The sequence below is a fragment of the Cibotium barometz genome, chromosome 37 (genome assembly GCF_041138505.1).
Source record: "Cibotium barometz isolate CiBa-2024 chromosome 37, ASM4113850v1, whole genome shotgun sequence".
In the NCBI taxonomy this organism is placed as follows: domain Eukaryota; kingdom Viridiplantae; phylum Streptophyta; class Polypodiopsida; order Cyatheales; family Cibotiaceae; genus Cibotium; species Cibotium barometz.
The window spans coordinates 16,229,701-16,252,098 of record NC_141082.1 but is presented as its reverse complement, the minus strand read 5'-3'; the positions used below and the strand labels follow the sequence as shown (position 1 = coordinate 16,252,098).

The 22,398-nt window shown below is 41.0% G+C and overlaps 1 protein-coding gene across 1 annotated transcript; it reads left to right on the top strand.

The window, feature by feature from the left end:
• The first annotated feature begins 1,928 nt into the window (after positions 1 to 1,928).
• On the top strand, positions 1,929 to 2,583 carry LOC147616995 (histone H2B.9-like). The gene has a single exon (XM_086776635.1). It carries the CDS (start codon positions 1,999 to 2,001, stop codon positions 2,446 to 2,448), a length of 450 nt encoding a protein of 149 aa, XP_086632761.1. The 5' UTR covers positions 1,929 to 1,998; the 3' UTR covers positions 2,449 to 2,583.
• Positions 2,584 to 22,398: the final 19,815 nt, after the last annotated feature.

Genomic DNA, 22,398 nt, shown 5'->3' with positions numbered 1-22,398 from the left:
ACTGCTAACTGGAATGCAGTTCGACACGTGTTCAATGGTGGGAAAAATAACGTATTGACAGATAGGGAGAGGTCTTGCCTATTTCATTGTTGGGAGCAGAGCATGGTTCCCCACACAACAAAGTATGTGTGTGCCACATCCTAAGGAGAGCTTTACTATCAATATTAAAATTGATCATGTTTATTTTGTTGTTTAGGGATTTTGGGACCTATATCAAAATATACAACGTTGGCAATGCACACATGTTATATCCCTTTTTTGAAACTAAATCTCTCTAATTCAACAACTTACTTTGTCACTCAAACCTCGAACACATTTTTTGCTCATTGGTTTTAGTTTAATCACATGGAGCTATCATTTCCATTGAAACCTCCCATTGAGTCTTATAATTTTGATCACGATGGCCAAGTGTAACATTTAAGGTATATATTAGGGTGTCTTTGCACAAACAAGAGGCTGATAGTAGCCGTGCATTGATTTGAAGAATTTTTTACTTAATACACTTGTGCACACATGTTCTTCAAGGCTAGAGTTATTATTAAGGCATAAGGAGACCCTTAAACACCTGCAATAACTTTGATATTAAAATGGCACGTTTGAACCATAAATCTACTTATTTGAAATATTGTTTTTTAGGTCCTAGACTCTGACTCATGCCAAAAAGCCATTCAAAAATAAAATTGTACTTATTTTTGTGTGCATGATTCATGTGGAGGAGTCTAACACCCACTCCAAAAGAGCACCTTCTAGTCACAATCATTTGTAGAATGGTCATTTATGATTTTTATACATGTGATAGGAGCGATATTTCATGAACAAACTTGTGTGGTCCAATGCTTTTGCAATATCACCTCAAGGACCTATTTGAAATAAAGCTCTCTACTAGAATTTATAACATTAAGGAGTTATATGAGATATATTGGTGGGTGCAAAATCATGTGAGTCATGTTGCTCTCAAAATCATTGTTTAGATAGTGTCCAGCCTCGAACTCTACAAAATTTTGGAGTTGAAGCACACCAACTCTATATATGGTACATGAAAAATTTGAAAGTGTGATCTTGCTAAAATGGATCATGCCACTCTTGCTAAATGGGTTATGCTACTTTTCTTTGTATCGATTCAATTTTATCAAACACTAACTTCAACCATTGAGGTAGTAGGGTGAAAGGGGTAAGTGGGCAAGGTGATGGGATAAGAGGAATAAACGAACATAGGACATAAGGGAGCGAGGGGTGGACACCTTAGATATGATATTTTAATTAAATGGCTTTTGCATTGTGCAATGTCGAGAGATAGAGAGAGAGAGAGAGAGAGAGAGAGCTCAAAAAACCTTGGCTGTAGGAAACGTGGGCTGGAGGCAGGGAAACATCATTTCCCCGTTTCTTGGCTGGTGTGCACGTTTTTCCGTTTTCTTGAAGGGGTGGAGGTAAACATTGGACCGACTAGCCAAAGATGGTGTAGAGAAGACAAAGTGCGGCACAACTCTCGGATTACAATGGATAGAAGGGGGATTTTGGCGAGGATGGTATAGCGGATGACATGCTTAATCTCTCTCCTGTTGCATGGTGGGAGAACTATGTATTTTTTCAAGTATTATGTCAACCTACCCTTGACGTTTCCTGGAAGTTGAGTTTGCCGTTTCCTCCCGTTTCTTGGGGTTTACAGTTTCCGAACCAGAAACGTTTCTTGCAACCTAGCAAAAAACCCAAGGAAATTATGCATCGTCTAAACCTTGCTAAAATACACCCTTATTCCTTGGTTCCAATTCTATGCCGCGAAAATATCGAACTTCAGAAAAGAGCCGCAGTCGTTGGATGTATTCGAATCTAACGCTAACAGGTGGATGAGCTGGCGATCTGTGTGACTTGATGCGATTGGCCAAGAGCAAAAGGTTTCAATAAAGGCGGTGCAGTGCGTTGTTGCTTACATCAATCTACTTCTGCTCGTTGGGCTCTGTTGTTTGGCTACATTTTCTGCTTCTTTCCGCTCCTCGAGCCATGGCGCCCAAGTCGAAAGAAGCCGCCCCTGCTGCCGCTGCCGAGGCGGAACAGAAGGCCCAGAAGACCACCAAGGCCGGCAAGAAGCCTGCCGGAAAGAAGCCCGCAGCAGAGAAGAAGCCTGCCGCGGCCAAGGAGGGCGGTGAGAAGAAGAAGAAGAAAGCCAAGAAGAGCGTGGAGACGTATAAGATCTACATCTTCAAGGTGCTCAAGCAAGTTCACCCGGACACTGGCATCTCTTCTAAGGCTATGGGCATCATGAACTCCTTCATCAACGACATCTTCGAGAAGCTCGCCCAGGAAGCTGCCCGCCTTGCCCGTTACAACAAGAAGCCCACCATCACCAGCAGGGAGATTCAGACGGCAGTTCGCCTCATTCTACCTGGCGAGCTTGCCAAGCACGCTGTGTCAGAGGGTACCAAGGCTGTCACCAAATTCACCAGTGCTTAGGTCTTTTCGTTCTAAAGGTGTTTCTTAACACCACCGTTTTTCTAGATTTGAAGCTCCCTCTTAAGACTTATTTACAGGTCAATCTTGTAACTATCGTACGTTTTAGGGTTTTTAACATGTTAAGTTTGCTGGATCCCCTTAAGATTATGCCCTTGTTTTGAAGAGTTGGATTTGCTGATTTACCTGTATGCGGTCTTTGGTGGTCGCTATGGTTCTGGTTGGGATATAATTTAATGGAGATGCGCCTATTTTCGGGCCGAAAGCTCTTCAAAGAGCATCAAATGCTTCAATCTGGCTTCAATCTGTCTTGGATTAGCCTAAATCTAATCAGCCCTTATGGCTGCAAGCTCAACTACTGCTGACAATTGGTTTACCTCTCGGTGCCGTTTTGGAGTTAAGCCAGTAAACCACTGTGTGCCCTTTGGCGGGCTTATGTGATATTATAAACAGGGCAGGGGGTGGGCAGGTTGCTGCCTACATGCCATGGAAACAACCACCAGCAACATGTTGTGAATTCCCTTCCACTGCTGTCAGTTTATGGAGCCTGGGTCCAATGGGAAAAACACAGTTTTTAAAATATGCTGCAGGCTGTCAGCTGCTTATTGTGCAATGCTTGGATGTGGATGTTAAAAAGGAGATATGGGGAGATGCTTTTCAAACATGCTGCAGACTGTTATTTGTAGATATGGTGCTAACCAAGGTTCCACTAACTGCATTTTGTGGTGGTGCTCGCCACTAATGTTGATCAGATGTAATCCCAGACTTAAGCTTGGTCCAAAAGATATGATGGCCTTCCACTTTCTTGTTCAGGAGTTATGAATTTGGGCTTTTTGTATGTCTTTTGCCATCACTCCAGCTGATGGCAGCCTTTTGTTTAAAATAAAAATAATCCATAAAAAATAATGAGACCAGTGTGCTGGTTGGCTTTTGGGCTCTATATGGTGCATACCAGCGTCAGCAGCTAATGGGCTGCTGGTAGGGTCTTCAGAATGGTGAGAATAGGCTTTGGGCGTGTCGAGGCTATGGACCTGTTTTAGGTGTGCTGGCTTGCTCATGAAGTTTGATGGGAGAAGCTGGCATCTTGGGTGCATTGGATGAATGGGAGGGACAGTGGGTCCATCTGCATCTTCTGTTGCCTTCGATGACTGCTGCTTGTTGCTACGATGTTTGTGATTGCAGTCTGGCAGCATTGAAATTAAGCTGGGGAGATGTCAAACCAGTAAAAAGTGAACCAACTCAATGGTTAAATCTACTGTATGTTTATTGCAGACTGCTCAAGGTGTTTGTTTGTTAACTGCAAGTTCACAAATCTGGCAACAGTACTTGAGCACTTGTGAATTAAAAGTTCGCCAGCAGCTATCTGATTTGCTTTGGTTTTATGCTTTTAGTGAAACCAAGGCAGTGTTTAGGAAGTTGGTTTGTGAAGCTCTTGGTGGATTATCTTAAGGGACTGTCATTAATTAGATTTGAAGATGTAATTAATTAAAATGTTCTTTTCATTCTCTTCTTCCCCATCTTTCAATTCAAACCGTTGGGATCAAAGTTAGGATAATAGATTTTTTATTGCTTAGCTTGTAAAAAATTAGGTGTATATGATGAAGCCTGTTCTGAGCTTTGGATTCAGCAATTGGCTTTGTAAACATTGCCATAAACTTCATGAAAAGAGCACTAAATTGTCCAATCTTTGCTAGACTACATCACTAGTACCCGTATGATTTATATCACTCAAAATGATGGAGGATTCCAAGATAAAATGTTGTCCTAGGACTTAACATGCCATGTTAACTTTTTGGCATATGTGCAATGTGTGATTCTTTGTTTACTTCCTCCATTCAAAGTGCCACAATTATCCTCATGGCTTGCCTCTTTGCCCCTTATAAGTAATTGGCCTTAGCTCAAGGTAGTTTAAATATGTTTGTGCAGGTCATGCTCATATGTATTCATCTTCAATTTTGTGCCCATAATGTCACCCATGATACATATGCTGGTGATCATATAGTTTCTTAGGAGTAGCTATAGGTCATTATGGGCTTTCCATATTGTGTTTATCATTATTGCTATGATTAGTCATCAAGGCTAAATTGAGTTTTCTCATGTCACTCAGTAATTCTTGCTTAATGGTAACAGACATTCTTGCGCTCCTTAGCTAGCTTTTAGTTCTATTTGAGGGAACAATCACAAGTGATACTAACAAATGAAATGTTTTTTCAAGAGCGGACTTACAAAGTAGGAAGAGTGAGGGTCCATGTTAGCAAATTACAGAGTAAAACCTTCCATAACATTAGATTGAACCTAGTTATTGGGGTAGCCTTCCATGATGTTTGTGTGTCTTCTACAACTAGATGCAAGGTTCCTTGTTTTCTGTCTTCATGCCATTTGTTGGATTTAATCTTATTTCTTCATTTTCTTCTAGTTCCCAATCTTTGGCTTTAAGCTTGGATTAGCAAAAGCTACATTCTCTTGTACAATGGGAGAGTTCTTTGTATTATGAAAGATTTTCACTTATATACATGGCCATAAGTGTTCACACTCATTTAAACTGTGGTCGGCTGGGTACTTTAGACTTATAAGAGGCTTGATGTTATTACAATGATTACTTTCACAATATATCCATGAAGTACATCACTTGGGACTTCATCTTAACTTGCTACCACATACTCTTGAAGGGAAATCGTTATAAGTATTCCATCGGACCATTATGGGCGTCTATCCAAGTTATAGATTTGGATATCGTTGCTTCATATATTGAATATATGACCTTTTTGTGTCTATCTTTACTCTTTGATGTAAGATAATGGCAGTAGCTTTTGATAACCCTAGAAATGGATTAACATTTTCTTCTTCCTGATGGCAATTGCGTCCTCATGATCACGTTGAAGACCTTTGTGTGGGGAGAATTGACAAGCTTTGTTGATGGTTTTTGATGTTGAGTGACATTCAATAGTTCTTGTTCCTCCGGAAAGAATGAGAAAGGTTAGTTATTAAATGAGAAGGTTAGTGGTTAGCGGGCATTCCTAATTGGGGTGTCGATTTTTATTTTGTGATTACATTTTTATATTTTTGTGAGTATTTTTTGTGGGTATATTTTTTGCTCACTTTGTTTTTGTGAGTATTTTTTGTGGGTATATTTTTTGTTCACTTTGTTTTGGCAATCATAAGCAGAGTTACATGTTATTTGTGTTAGTTGGGAAACTAAGAGATGTTAATAATGGGAGAGAAGAGAAGGAAGGGTCTCGAGGAATGTAAACAAAATCATGAGAACAAGATTGTGATTCTCAATTTCTCATTTGATTCATTGAAGTGAGACATTCATTACTTGAAGAATTTGGCCTTCGATAATATTTCTTTTTGTGGCAGGATTCTTGTTAAATGTGAGTAGGGCCTGTTCTTGCATGTTTCTTTCCATGTGCTTTTTATGCTTTTATGTATATTTAAGTACTCTATGAAGTAGATATACATGAAGTATATGAATTGAGTCAAATAGGCGCAAGTGTTGTCGAGGCGGTAGGTACAGATTCTGGTTGGTTGCCATTGGTGTTAATTGAACACGTGAGCTCTTGTGTATGTGTTGTATGCACGAGAGGGGCCGAGTGGCTTTCTTGGTGTTGCTTGGGCCCTCCATTCTTGTCGAACTTTAGGTGAAAGTTTTGGAATTGAAGTCGGTGGTGAGGCTTTCTTCACTTTGTTCGATCTCAGCAACCATATGATGGGGATTTCCATCATAATATCCCTGTTTTTGAAGCGTGTGCACATCCACCCATCTTTGATGAATATTATGAATTGGTGGTTGATGCTTTTGGTATTGAGGTTTCTTTCTTTATGCAAGCTTAGATGACTTCTTTATTTCTCACATAGAAATCTAACCATATCATGATAGAATCCTCAAGCAGAACCATGGAAGTTTCAGCTTTAGTTCTCATTTCGGTTTCATATTCCCATTTACTTTCATCCTCTTCTTGGCTCTCATTTTTTTCAAGAGTTTCCAATGTGTACAATGGTCCTTGAATCCACTGACTACTTTAACTGAGGTTTGTTTGGAAACTCCCAAATCCTTATAGTTCTGTTCTATGTAGCTCTTGAGATCTTTGGTACAACTCATGGCTAGTCTTTAAAGGTGCAAGAGCTAAAGTTATGCTAGCTTCACTATGAGAGAAGAGCACTCCTCCAAATGAGGATTTGAGAGATTGCTTAAATTTCGTAAAACAGATTTATCGAATTTCGCACAATCTTCCTCTGATGACTCTTCTTGGCTTGATGAGTTCATTTTTGTAGAGAGTACGTCTTCCTCTTGAAAGGGGAAGCGATACTCCTTCGGTTTTTGTATTTTGGTTGCTTTTTTATGTTTGACATTATGAGGCTCAATCACAACCGGTGATCTTGTTTGACACTCAACAATACTAAGCATGCTCTCCTGAGCTTGTTTTTTGCATTTCTTATATGTCATGTGATCTTGATTTTTAATTTGGGGTGATTTGGCGGGTTCTAGTTTCTTGATTGGATTGTGAGGTGCACTAAGTGACGAGTTAAAACTTGTTTCATTCTCACTAAGTGATATATTAGAACTTCTTTCATCTTATAACTTTCCTTGGATCGTTAGGTTTTCATTATGTTTTTCCATGTGACGAGAATGAACTTTTTTTCAAGCTTTTGTATCATGTGTCGCACATGTGGGTTTTGACAAGGGTAGCCTTTGAGGTGGATGTATTTGCATCATGTGTAGATTTTGGATTTTTTGGAGTTAGGTCCTCCACATGCTCCTTTCCCTTGTCCTTTATTTTAACCTTGGTTTTGACAGTTTGTTGGTCCTTGTTTTTCTTGGGTTTAGAAGGTTTTGCATTCTCTTGGTTTTTGTTTGAAAACATACTCTTCTACCCATTTCGAAGTGTGTTCTTTTGCATTCTTTTTTAGTATTTCTCATGCCTTAGCTTGCAAGCGTGTAAGCACATTCAAGGATACCGTGGACAATTGCCCATTTTGCACACTCAAGATGTTAAGAGTTGTAGTGTGCGAGATAGGTTGCATTGAAGCAACTTGCCTTGGTCAATCTTGGAATATGTGATCGATATTATATCGTTCACATATGGGTTGCAAAGTGTCAATGACTGTGAGCATGGAAGTATTCCAAGCTGTGCAATCTGTCAATTTGTGTGGGCCACAACAATAGAAACATTGAAGTGTTCGCTTAATTGTTTCTTGATCAGTTTTTACCCTTTGGATTGTTTCTGTTTGGGGCAAGGACGGTTGTAGTATTGATGTAACTATAGGTGAATTAGGACATTGAGATGTGTTGTGACCCAAAGCTTTGCAATGTTTGCAAAATTAAAAGATAGGCTTAGGGTATACACATTAGGGATTGGGGTGGTAGTGGTGGTGATGAGAACACAAGGCATTAGGTCCACCACTTTGAGAGGCATCAAGGATGTTTTCAATTGAGCATCGTTTAGTTTCTCCCATGGCTCACATCGCGAGTCCAAGATTTTTATCCGAAGGATAAAATCTCTAATGGTTTTGTTTTGTTTTAGCTCAATCGAATAGAGTTCTCTTGCTGTACTCCACCGATAACCTTGTCTTGAAAAGCCATGGAGAAAGGTTGTTTTCAAGGTCTTGAAATTCTCCTTAATCGCATGCATCAATATGATGAACCATCAACTAGCCTTTCCCACTTAGTAAAGGGTCAACGCATGTACCTTGGTGGGGCAGTTTAGATTTCCAAAGGCTTCACATCTCTGTTGTTCAAACATTTGCATGAATTGAACAGGATCAGACGTTCCATCGTTCTTATCCTTGATTTTGGAAATCTCTACGGTCGTGTTTTTGGATGAGTCACTGAGGCCTTGTGTGGGTGCTCTTGTGGTTAGGACCTCATTTAGTCCTTAGGCAACCCCCCTTTCTAGATTGGTCAATATGTCTAAGGTTTGGGTAGGGTTGCAAAGGGTTAGTACCTAGTACTTCTAAAGGTTTAGGACTTGTGGTAGTACTAGGCATGCAAGGGACCAAATCCTGGAGGTTTAGGACTTGTGGTAGTACTAGGCAAGGGACCAAATCCTGGAGGGATTGTGAGAGAATGGCTCAAAGATTTCAGCCATTGGGTTTAGTTTGGGTGTGGGCCCACGTAATATATCTTGATAATGTCAATTTCTCCTCTTAATGAGCAAGCACACACGTGGTTTTGTTTTTTGCTTTTTAGGTTTTTTGACTGCCCGTTATACAACCTCAGGAGGCTTGGCACACCTTTCTCTGGGTCAAACGAGGGTCTTTTGCCTTAATTTTCTAAGGTGCTAAGCGCACGTGAACGACCTCTTCGAGATATTTTTTTTGAAAAAAGTGCATGTCACTGGTGTCTCAGATGAAAGATGAGGTCTCAAAAAGCACATGTGAACGCCCTCTTAGGATAAACTTTTCTTGAAAAAAGTGCATGCTAGTAGCGTCCCACATGGAAGAGGTCTCAAAACCTATTTTCCATCAGTGTAAATTAGGTTGTTTTTTTAACTCTTTTTAAAAATTTTTTTTTCCTTGTTTCACGGACCTCACGCCGTGGAATGGAGGCTATTTCACACCGTGAAGATTTAATTTTTTCCACGAACCTATCTCACGCCATGAAGTAGAGAGGATCTCACACTGTGAAATGGAGGCTATTTCACGTCATGAAGCATTTTTTTTAAACGGACCTATCTCACGCTGTGAAGTAGAGAGGGTCTCACACCGTGAAGCATTTTTTTTTTCACGGACCTATCTCACGCAGTGAAGTAGAGAGGATCTCACACCGTGAAATTGAGGCTATTTCATGGCATAAAGCGTTTTTTTAAAAATGGATCCATCTCACAATGTGAAGTAGAGAGGTTCTCACGCTGTGAAATGGAGGCTATTTCACACTGTGAAGCGTTTTTTTTGTGTGTGGAGCCAAGAGGAAACTTCTATTTTTTTTTTGATGTTGAGGGAATATTTTTTAAATGTTAAATTTCTCCATACCTACAAGGGTCAATATTCAAGTGTCTATGGTGGCTGGAAATACCCACACGAGCATAGTTTTACTTGACACAAGAGGCAATTACAACATATTGTCCTATGAAACATGGGAATCTTTGGGTAATCTAGTGTAGGTACAAACTAATGCAAAGGCTCGTAGTTTCCATGGTAGCGTAGCTAGGATTGAAGGTTGTTTATATGTATAAATTCTTGTTCATTCAATAACCCCATGGCTAGAATGTTGAGAAATATAGTGACATGGAGCATAAGAAAAGTATGGAGTGAGTGTGAGAAGGCACATCACTAAGTGAGAATTATCTCACATGCAAGAGAAAAGCTAAGTTGTACTATTCTCATATAAAAGGAGGACATTTCAAACAATGGATATAAGCACAAATCTCAAGTCTCTCTATAAGTACAAGTTTCAATCTCATAACCTAATTGTACTTGAGTTCATTAGCACTACTCACTCATGATGAGTTCACTTAGGTACCACCCACCTTAGATTTGTCATGCTAATTGTGTTGTTATTAGTGTAGGGTTAACATCTTATTTGTCATTAAAAGAGCTTGATCCATAATTTTAACATGGTATCAGAGCTAAGTCTAGCTCTCCTAGCTTAGCTTAGTTGCAATTTTTCTAGCAAATGATTATCTTGTGATTAGAGAGTGTTTAGCATTGGATTAAAGGTTATCTAGCCAAATCATGAGTTTCTTTTGCTAGTGTCTTTTAGGGTTAGCATATAGTCCTTGAGAGAGACTCTGAGGTTCTTGAGGGCATAGAGAGAAAGAGAGCTTTAAGTAAGATAGCCTTTGCTACTGGCACAAGTAAACTTGTTGCTTGTGTTAGGCACAGAAACAAAAGAAGGAAATTTTGTGGCTATTGTTACTCAGCCTCAAACCACAAGCTTGAGAATTGGAAGCTCATTGTAAAAGAAGTATCGGTAGAGCAGATACGAGAATAGCACGTACAAGAGAGAAATACGATAAGAGAAGCTATCATCATAATTGCTATGGAAGAAGGGGAATAAGAAGGAAGCATGGCAACAAAGAGCAACAGCAAATCAGCATCTGCGTTCAACTTCAAGACCCAACACTGCCCAGGTTGTTCGTTAAGTATTCTAGCTGATTTACCTGCTGCTCCTCCTCAAAGTGAATCGCCAGAGCAAACAAAGCACATAGATCTGCATGGAGACGAGGCCAACAAGAAATGGTGCGTAGCATCAACCGAGCACATAGCCCTGGTAAGGCGCAAGCAGAGGTCGCTGTAGGTAGGAGAAGACGTGCCAGCTGTGCGCACAGCGGGGGGAAGAAGCATGGCAAAGGCGCCATTGTGAGCAGGACAACCCAGAGCCATCGCCACGCACCAAGCCACCACCAACAAGCGCAAGAAAAGAAGGAGGTGCTCCATTACCCAGCGCAGCGCAATCGGTAGCCACACATCAAAGTGGATATTCTCCATTTTGAAAAAATAAAAAATAATAAAAACAATAAAATTTACAAAGGCTGAAACCCTTATCCTCCTAGGAGGTTGTTCACACGGCTCTAAACGGGCTTGTTCACATGGTTTTATCCATGGGCATGCCTCCATGGCACTTTAAAAACTTTCATAGATCTCAACTGTTGTAAGTCGCCAATATGAGCAAGCATGTGTGATGCATGAGACCAAGGAAAAATATGTTTTTCTAATTGAGTGGGTACCGTGCCCCGACTACAAGTCAAAAATAAAGTGTAAAAGCGGCTAAATGAGCATGCTGACATATGTTTGTGTGAAAGAGAAGAGTACAACCTTGGTAAAAACACTGTAACCAAATGAGTATGCAAGCATACGTGTGCACAAAAAAAGCATAAGTTGCAACAAAAATGAAAGCAACAATAAAGAAGAAAGAGGAGCCGCAAGTCCCGAATAAAAACCATAACTACTCTTAGAGATGACCTTTAGGCCTCAAAGATAGGTCAAGTCACCATCAAGGGGGGGGGGGGGGGGGGGGAAGTGCCAAAGTAGCACATGAGCCAAAAATGCTCACAGCACATAGGGGAATGTAAAAAATAAAAATTTAAAACAATATATTGTAACCGACATCCAACCACCTTGAGCAGCCCAAAGATTTGGCACCAAGGGGGGGGTGTTGAGAAATATGGTGCCATGGAGCACATGAAAAGTATGGAGTGAGTGTGAGAAGGAACATCACTAAGTGAGAATTATCCCACATCCAAGAGAAAAGCTAAGTTGTACTCTCCTCATATAAAAAGAGGACATTTCAAGCAATGGAAACAAGCACAAATCTCAAGTCTCTCTATGAGTACAAGTTTCAATTGTGTAACCTAAATGTACTTGAGTTCATTAGCACTACTCACTCATGATGAGTTCACTTAGGTACCACCCACCTTAGATTTGTCATGCTAATTGTGTTGTTATTAGTGTAGGATTAGCATCTTATTTGTCATTAGGAGAGCTTGATCCATAGTTTTAACACAGAAAGGTATATGTCATGAATGCCTGTAGGTGTGATGAAAGAGCAGGTATTGCTGAGGAGATCATGGACTGTTGCATTTGACTACTCCATATAATGGAAAGAAGACGATAAAAAATGGTACCTTTTGGTCCCCGAGTTTGGAATAAGAAATTTCTTCAATATGAACTCAAGCCTTTCTTGAGCTCAAAAAATGATCCAATGAGCTAGGAGATTTACACCGAGGAAAGGCCAGTTAAAGCAACTCCAATAGTTTCCAAAAACTACAACCTGGTAACCTGACAAACTAGAATGTAGTGGCCTTTGCTAAATCTTTTGAAGCACAAGGTTACTATGAAGGGAACAAAGAGGTTTGGTTACCCAAGGAGAAGGAGGAGAAGTCTCTAGCTCGGGACCATAAAGAACAACACCACCTATGGCTACAGAGGAAAAATAAACCAGTTAAACCAAGCTAAAGCTACTGGGTACCAAGGGCAATGATAAAAATGCAAGGATACTACCAACGTGCCATAAAGATTTGAAGCTGATAGAAATTAAAGCACCAACCTACACAGGAACACTAAAGGTCCAGTAATAGTAGAATGCACGAGTCAAGCCCAATAAAGAGAGAGGACCACCTTGTATGGAGAAGGAAACTATAAGTGCCACCTTGTCCCATTGATAAAAAGGTAAAAATAGTCCAAAAGGAATTGATGAGCCATAGCCTCCACCAAATATGAGTAAAGATGAGTATCATTAGTGTGACAAGGGTAAGCATAAAGTAGAGGAGGAACGTGCTAGTTTCCATCATAGATGCAACAACTAGTTTCATGTGGTTAGAAGAGGAGATGCGGAACTCAAGGAGGGACCTAGAGAATCCCAAGAGAGGATGCTAAAAGACTAACCAAAAACTAGTTTCATGTGGTTAGAAGAGGAGATGCGGAACTCAAGGAGGGACCTAGAGAATCCCAAGAGAGGATGCTAAAAGACTAACCAAAAACTCAGAAAATGTTCAGAAAGGGGAGGCATATGAGTAAGTCAAGAACACTACTCCAAGTGGAACAAGAATCATGTCAAGCTATCACAAGGTCAAAGGAATCAATCTATGAACTCATGTGCATGATACAATGAAAAGTAGTTGACATAGAAAATCAGTGGTGGGGATACTCACAGTCGTGGTATCTCGAGTTTTTCATGCCCAAAAAAGTTATTTCCATAAGCAAGAAATGTATATCCAACAAGTCAAAAGGACCATATGATATAGAAAACGACTCCAAAGGATGGAAAATCAAAAGATTTTTTGCCATGAAAAACTAATAAATACTCACGACCGTGAGAATCTTGAGTTTTTCACGTCTAAAAAAGATGGTCCAAAGATAAAAGAAATCATGTAGGTTTTTGGCATAAAAGACCAGTAGATACTTAACGATCGTGAATGTCTCGAGTTTTTCACACCTAAAAAGGTGCATCAAAAAGGTCATCTGAGCTAAAAAATTGGTTCTAGAGGGTGTGGTGAGAGCTTGCATGGTTAAAAGGAAAATAAAATGAAAAAAATTTGATGCTGTGAGGAGAATCCCAAGCCCCTCCCAAATATGATGTGTAGATATATGAAGTGGGTATAACATGGTGTGAAATGGATCCAAGATGGCGAAAGTGGCATGGCAATTGAATGGATAAGAGTAGGTGCATGAAACCAAAATTTGAGTATGAAGCCACTGATGCTGAGACAGGAAGCTGGGATGGGTTGAGAGAAGCCCTTTGAAGAGGAAATATGGGAAAGCTAACAGTCCTAAGGACTTGTGAAGAAAGTTGACCAGTTTGAACCAAGGAGAGGATGAGGAAGTGTTAGATTTTGTGGACAGGTTTGAAGTTGCTTGGAGGAAGATCCTGAAGACCTTGGGAGGGAATTAGATTCCTCTTGACTTTCTGAAGAAGGACATGTTTGTTGAAGGGCTGCATGGGAGGATCAAGGAGAAGGTGGAGGTGAAGGACCCACTCACTTCTGTAGAGGCTATGAAGATTGCTATGTATCAGGAGAGGAAGATGAGGTGGAGGGTTGGTATGTTCTCATCCACTAGGCTAGTAAGAGTGGCTGTGCATGATTTGTTTGATGTTTGTTATGCTAGAGGTAGTATGTTTGTTGTGGATCCTTGTGTGAGTGTTGTGTCAGAGGATGCAAAGGCAATGGCGTAGCATGTTTGTGAAACTACAGAAAGTGTAGATAGTATGTTCATGAACCCGAAGCTAGAGGTAGTAGATGCCAATGAAGTGATGGAGGATTGCCTAGTTGTTTGTTGATGAGTCTACTGTGGAGGGGCAGGTGGTCCCTAGTGTTAGAGATACCACAGGAGCCTAAGATGAGGGTTGTTTCATCAAAAGATGCCAGTGTAGAGTCTGTAGTAGCAGGTGATGATAGTGCTAGCATGGATCAGCGGCATCAGCACATGAATATATGGATCGTGATGCAGACAATGATGCCTTGTTGGATGATGCCTTAGAGGGTGTCCATGTTTTGCTTGAATAATCTGTGGATCTAGATGATGTCAAACTGATTGATGCCCAGGTGAATACTAGAGTGTTTGTTGGTGATGAAGTTTTAGATGGTGTGAGAAAACTGTGGAGTGAGGAAGCTGTGGGGATGTTGACCAAGTGATACAACTGGCATTTGATTTTGCTCATCATCCTTGCACTCATTTAATGATGCAAAAGGCTTCAAACCAGCCCCTTACCATCCTCTACAAGTGTGTTTTTAAAGCACTTCAATCCGAGTCCTACAACTCTACTTGCGGTGAAAACATTGCCAACTAGTTTTCCCTACATGCAGTAGCGTTTTTTTTGGAGGCTTATTGTGGAGAGATTTGTAGCCATTTCTTGGCTGCGTTTTCATCATCAACTTCAGCCCTCTTCATGGTGTTTTGAGGTACATATTCATCCTCTTTTCTACACCTTTCTACTGGCTGAAAATTCCACTTTGCTACACACTTTGTGTTTGCGTTTTTGTGGACAATCAACTCCTCCATACTCCTTCTACCTAAGGCTACATTCTTAACCCTCTTTTGGTGGTTTCTACGGAGTCTATTGGTTCATATATCGGCTGCGTTTTCGCACTATCTTTGTGCATATTTTGGAGATACTTCCTTGGTGGACAGCCCATCTATTGGCTGCGTTTTTGGAGGTACGATATTTCTTTCCTTGTGTTTTTCCACCCTCCTCTCCCTATGGGATCTTGGAAGTCCTCTACTCCAAAAGACAAAGACAAACTTGAAGATACTATGGATCCTACATCTCCTACGACGGTTGGGGACCGGCAACTATGGACCGGCAAACGGAAGTTGGTGCAATTCCTTCTTCGGTAGGTGCTTCTACTTTCTCTTTTCCGTCATATCCATTACCTTCTACGGATCCTTTCTCTCTTTCTTCTTTGTTCTTTATGCCTTCCTATCCACATACTTCTATGCCCTCTATGGTATATCCCCCTACATCATCTATGCCTTTTATGGTAACTTCATCTACTATGATTCCTCCTTCTACTACTTCCACTACTACTCCTCTCCCCACTCAATCATATCAGCCCTTTAACCCATTCACTCAATCTTTGAGCCTTCCAAGTCTTTCCGATTCACAAAAGCTTACCTCAAACAACTACCACACTTGGTCCTTGTTTATGCAACTTCTTTTGGAAAGCGCCGGGGTGTGGTCTATAATCACTTCTTCTCATATGGTGCCTTCTCAATATCAAACCTATATGGATGCACGGGCCAAAGCTTTACTTGTGCATGGCATGTCTACATCGGTTGTGTCTCAATTTCTTTCTACAAGGAGTACGGCTCAACAATTATGGCACGCTATACAAATGCAATATGGAAGACTTTCAACGGTTAAGATGGCTAAGTTGGAAGAAGATTTGGATAAAGCTTTCTATCTCCGAATCCGACAACATAGTGGAGAAGCTTGGAGAATTCAATCGAATCAAGCGGCAACTTGAAGAGTTTGGTACATTGGTAAGCAATCCGGTCCACAAGCTACTTGGTAAATTGCCTTCTTCTTTTGAATCGTTCAAAGATAACATCTTTCTTCGAGTTCCTTTCCCTTCCTTTGAAGAGACTATGGGTCTTCTTCATGATAAGTGCCTTACTCGGCAAGCAAAACAAAAAGGACTCGGCTTTTGTAAGCCAAGGCAAGGGCAAATGCAAAGGCAAAGGCAAGGGGAAGGATCGTTGTTTTGCTAAGAAGGCGGCATCCAAGAAGGTAAAAGCTGAACTTGAATCCAAATCTAAGGGTTCTTCTACATCAACATCTTCTCACGACAAAGACAAAGACAAGAAGGAAGACGGTAACGCCAAGGTTGCATATGTTGCTATGTCTTCTACTTCTTCATGTGACACTTCATCAGGAATAAGCTCAAGTATGCGTGTGGCCCTATGAGTAGCCTCCTCTGGAAAAGAAGCCTGATGTTGCTTTCCTTGAGCACAAGAAGAACAAATGTGATGGCGAGGTTTTTGAAGCTTTGGTAGACCTGTAACCATGTCATGTGAGACAAGATGTTGCAAAGTAGCAAGAGGAACATGGCCAAAGCGGAAATGCCATAGATCACTATCTTCATTATAAACAAGTGCTTTAGGAGAAGCAAATAATTGATGAAGATGAGACTCATGTGGTGGCAACTGTGCTGTAAAAGAGCTTAAATGATAAAGCCCAGCATTTTGATAACCATGTGCCACACAAGAAAGTTACTATCTATCAATGATGTCTATCAATGATTTCAATCACTTCATCATCAAAGTAAACCCCAAGACCTTTGGAAGTAGCCTTAGAGATAGAAAATAAGTTGGCAGACATCTTAGGCACATGCAAAACATCATGTAAGATAGCATCTCCAAAAGAAACATCACCAATATTAATCACAGGGAGAGACGAAGCATCACCAATGTGTACTGATGAAGAGATAGACTTATGGTTTTCCAATAAGGAAGAACTATTCGTCGCGTGAGAGGTAGCACCACTGTCGGCAATCCACTCATCCGCAGTATGCGTATCAAGATCTTTGATTACCACAAGTTTTGCAAGACCTACGGAAGTACAATCGCTTGGTGGATCCAAGTATTATGGATGACTTCTCTCGCAAATCATGGGTTTATTTCTTACCTAAGAAGTCTGATGCTCTTTCTCATTTCAAGGTTTGGCTTGCCCAAATGGAGAATCAAGCAAGTCAAAAGGTATCTTTTCTCAGGACTGACAATGGAGGTGAGTTTACATCATTTGAGGATTTTCTAGCTTCAAAAGGCATACAACGACAAACCACCATACCCTACACTCCTCAGTAGAATGGTGTGGTTGAAAGAAAGAATAGAATGGTGAAGGAAATGGCCTGCTCCCTCTTACATCATGCGAAGCTACCTTCCTCCTTTTGGGGTGAGGCTATAGCTACTTCAGTTTATCTCTCTTACAAAAGCAGTGGACGGCATGACTCTCCAGAGGAGGCTTTCACAGGCCACAAGCCTACTGTTTCTCATTTTCATGTCTTTGGTTGTGTTACTCATGTGCATGTGCCTTCTTCTAAGAGGAGGACTCTTGATGCTAAGTCCAAACCTATGATATTCACAGGATATGCTTCTCGCTCCAAAGGGTTCCGTTTTTGGGATCCTTCTCGTGAGGATATTGTTCTTTCACGTGATGCCATCTTTGATGATCATGTTTTTGGTCTTGATGAGTTACCACCTTCTACATCTCTCTCAGATCCATTTCCATCTCTTGAGCTTGAGCCTCTCTCATTCCCTACAGTCTCATCCTCATCTACACCATCAGTTCCTACTTCATCCCCTCCATCCATTTCAATTGCGACACCTACTACTTCATTGGATTCTACATGGACTTCTGGTCCTCCAAAATGGGTTCGCTCTCTACTTCAGGATTCAGGTATATCACTTTCAGATGCTCAACAATCTACTACACGTGTCTTACGTACACGCCCTTCAGTAAATATTGCCTTGATGTCTCATATTGGTGATGTGTTTGAGCCTGAAACGGTTAAGGAAGCTCTTTCCTTACCACATTGGTGTGAAGCAATGCAAGCAGAGATTTCTTCTATTGAATCTAATAACACATGGCAGTTAGTTCCACGACCTTCACATAAAAAGGTCATTGGTGTTAAGTGGATTTTCAAAGTCAAGTTTCATTCTGATGGTACTCTTGATAAGTACAAGGCACGACTTGTTGCTAAAGGTTATGCTCAAAAAGAAGGTGAAGACTTTGATGAAACTTTTGCTCCTACTGCCAGATATTCTACTATTCGTGTTGTTTTTGCTCTTGCTTCTCACTATGCCTGGCCTATATATCAAATGGATGTTAAATCTGCCTTCTTGAATGGAGATTTAGAGGAGGAAGTTTATGTGGCACAACCTAAAGGTTTTATTGCATAGGGTCATGAACATGATGTGTATTTATTACAGAAAGCTCTTTATGGTCTTAAGCAAGCTCCTCGAGCTTGGTATCAGAAGATTGACAGTTTTCTCCTTTCTCTACATTTTGAGAGGACTCATGCAGATCCTAATCTTTATGTGCTTATTGTGGATGATGATATATGCATTCTTGTGCTTTATGTGGATGATTTGACACTCACTAGCTCTAATTTGGACCTACTCAAATGCAACTCACATCATTTGCCATGATTGATCTTGGACTACTCCACTATTTTCTTGGTTTAGAAGTGTGGCAATTTGCTTCTGGTATCTTTCTTTGTCAAAAGAAGTATACTTTAAGGTTGCTTGAGAAATATGGCATGCATGATTGTGCATCACTCACTTGTCCCATGGATCCTAATTCAAAATTATCCAAAGATGATGATTCCCCTGAGGTTGATTCTTGTGCGCTTTTGCCGCACAGGTCGTAGCTGGGGACTTGCCGGACACCGTATGCGAGCCATGAATGGCTGCAAGCATACAACCAGGGAAGGGAGCTCAAAACAGAATGCAAAAGGTGTGTCACTCACTGCTTAACCGCCGCCTTGAAGGATTCCCGCGTCGCAGCCGTGAAGGAGGAGCCGCCGTCGCCGCTCTACCGCCTCGCCGCCGTCGCCGTGCCGCTACACAGTGCGCTCGATCGCTCTCTCACTCTCTCTCTCTCTCTCACACACACGCAGGAGAAGGAAATCAAGGAGATAAGGCAAGAGCACTCTTGTATTCACAACACATGAGAATGAGGATTTTAGGGTTACATTTGACTCATATAGGTGACTTGGCCGTTCACACTTGGGCGCCCATACATGGTCGGCCGATCCTAACCCTTATCCTACTGATATTCAAGGTGCGCCTCTCATCGGCGATCACCCAATCCCTTCATCCTTAACATATGGTGCCGACAAGCCCGGCCCATGACTCAGAATATTTAAATTAATGACGTAAAACATAATACGTCTCAATGTCTGTCAAAGGTTAACATGCCCCCCTTCCTGATGTAGATTCCGTCCTCGGAAGCTATGGTATGGTAAGCTCGAGAGGGTTGTTGTGGTAGACCGTCTGCAAAACAGGGAAGTAGAGTGAAGGTATGCTGAAATTCAAAAGATATGAAGTGTATAAATTCAAGCATGTGAGACCACAATGGATGTTGCTATGAGAACTTAGTTTAAGGGTCACATGAGTGAGCTAGTGTAGCAAATTAATAGGAGTTTAAAATTATTGAAAGGAATTCAGGAGTTAGCAAGTGTCAAAGGTTAATCAAGGTTTATAACTAGCCTAAGTCAAGGAAAATAACCAAGCTTAATAAATAAACAGATGACCACACTGTGTCTACTCTAAGAACAAGTTAATACCACGCGTCTAGGGACACAAGAAACATCAGAGTTACAGGAGCCTTTTGCCTTTATTTTTTTTTAAATGCACGTGACAATTTTTACACACAATGGCGACCTTCCTAAGGCAAAACTAACATCGATCCTGGTACCATGTTTAACACAAGGCATTATCCAGGAATCTATTAGCTCACTTTAGGCAAGGCTACCCCCTACCAACCAAGGCATCGGTCTGGAGTAGAATACTCCTCGCCTACCAAGTATCAATAAGGCGATAGGCCAACATTAAAGCACATCATAGTCTTGTATTGCCATTTATTGTAGGCTTTTTTTTAAAAATCTATTTCTTTTGTTCTTCGCTCCTGAACTATAATTTCTTGCATCCTTTCGACAAAGGGGTAATAGCTATGTCCTAGAGGTCAACACACACATGGCCAGGTGTCAAACATTAAGATGGTTTGACTCTAGACCTAAGACAATCGTATTCCAAGGTTAACTAAAGACGTCATGCTGCCTAGGAATATTTCCAATAAAGTCAAGCTCATTAATGATTTACACTAGCATGCAAGCAACTTCAAAAACTAAGTAGTACTTTGACAATTTCCACGTGGTCATGCATTATAGTTTATGCAATTGATTGAATAGTAAAAACGAAAGAAAGTGGGTATGGAAGAATTACACCTGTAATTGGAGATCTCCTTGATTTGACGAGACAGCTTGCAATTTGATGTAGATATATTTTGATGAACGTTGCAGCAGTCTCAGGACTTGAAAGCAAACCCACCTCAAACTTTTCAACCTGTACAATCAACTAACAAGCACTATACCTCGAGAGGCACATCAGTGTGAAAATTTCAAGACTTGTTTAAGGAATCTAAACTAGAAAAAACTTACAAACACTAATCTACCTACCACAGTAGTGCCATGAGTTTCATCCGTCCATTTATCATTGTCAGATATTTCCTTTTCATTTTCCCATCCACATAAACTCATCAAAAATGTAACCATGCGAGGATAGTCATCTTGTGGAAAAGGAAAGCATTGGACTATCGGGGATATGTCCTCTACGGAGTAGGGGTCAGTCATGGTCAATAGGCGAATTAGCCATTCTAATTCCTCAATATTTTCCTCTCTGGCTAGTACATCTATATGATCCCATTCAGTTTCAATTACAGGATAGCACATGTGGAATATCTGAGAAAGGTACAGATGATACCTCTCACCAAAGGTGGGAGTGGATGAAGTGTATGATGATCGTGCATCTGCCATATCTGCAAACACAGATATAGCATCAGTAGGTTTATGACAGGTCAATCTAGTTCTTGATTGTATACGGATATTTATCCTCTTTTTGTGCTCTTGCTCTTTTTACTATTTTTTGTTTTTCTTTTCTTTGTTTGTTTTTTTTTAAAATGTATGAAGCTATATATATACATCCCCTTGAATTTGGCAATTACATGGTCAGGGGAGAAGGTTATAAGGAGGAAGCATTAGAATGTCGAGCGTGAGTACATGCTCCCCCTTTCCTTGGGTAGATCATATTATTTGCAATGATGTTGCAGCCTCTTAGAACCAATTTGTCCAGCGGGTCATAGGTTGTGATGTGGGCAGATAGCTTTTTATGACCCTTGTGGCCACATCCAATTGTAGAGATGGTAGTGTACGCTCCCATTGACGAATGGAGGAAATGGTTTTCGACGATACTATTACAAGGGGAGACGTAGACTCATCGGTTTTCTGTTGGGTGTTGGCAAGAGTAGGTATAGAGCATGTAGAAACTTCTATATCAGTGTGTGCCTGGCATGAGGAGCTAGAAGCTTTATGTGGCTCCCCCCTTCCTGAGCTAGGTGGTAATGATCGATATCGTTTGGGAATCCAAACTAACTCTGGAAGAAGTGGTGTGGAGCACTCTGTTACCTTTCCCTTACCACGATCTTGAATTATCGTTGGGGTGGCAACAATTGGTTTGCAAGGTTTTACAGGTGATGTAGAGGGATTCAGCATATGTTTAGGGACCCAAATCTGGTCATTTCCCTCGTAGTACCCTTGGGCTACTAATAATTTTTTAGGGATCCATCGCGATGTTACATTGCCCTTTCTCGAGTGGGTAGCTGCTTTCCTTTTACGAGGCTTCTCGGTGGCTGAACGAGATTGAGCAGGGGAAGTAGCTGTTATAACGAAGCTTTGGGGACCCACTTGTATGTACTCTTTGGCATAGTAAACAAAGCTTTAGGGACCACCTTGCCTGTTTCCACTCTTGGCGTTGAAGCGTTAGAGGGGTGGCCAACAATCGAAGATGGTTTTGCCACTGGACTTAATGATTTTTCGTTATCCATCATTTTGTCCAGAGTCGATGGCTTAGGAGCGAGATTTTGAGCGGTCAGACCTAGTGTTGGTTCTTGCGTCGTGACTCGTCTGGTTGCCCAATCGATATTGCATTTGGTGGCCATCATCCATTTGCGCCCTAAGTTTACAGTCCCTTCCATGGTACCAGCAGGCATAACCAAAAAGCTTTGAATTATGGTTCCCTTGTCATAGGCAACCGGAGTGTGCAGAATTCCTGAGACAGGGGTTTTCTTCTTGTTGATTCCTTGAACTTGGATAGAACTCTTGGTTAAAGGTGGTTTTCCCAGTTGACACCACACGCCATATGATAGCAAATTATGTTGCTTGAGCATAAAAACTCAAAATTTGTCGGAGGTTGGTGCGTTAAAATCCTCTCATCAAGATCTTTCCAATGATATGT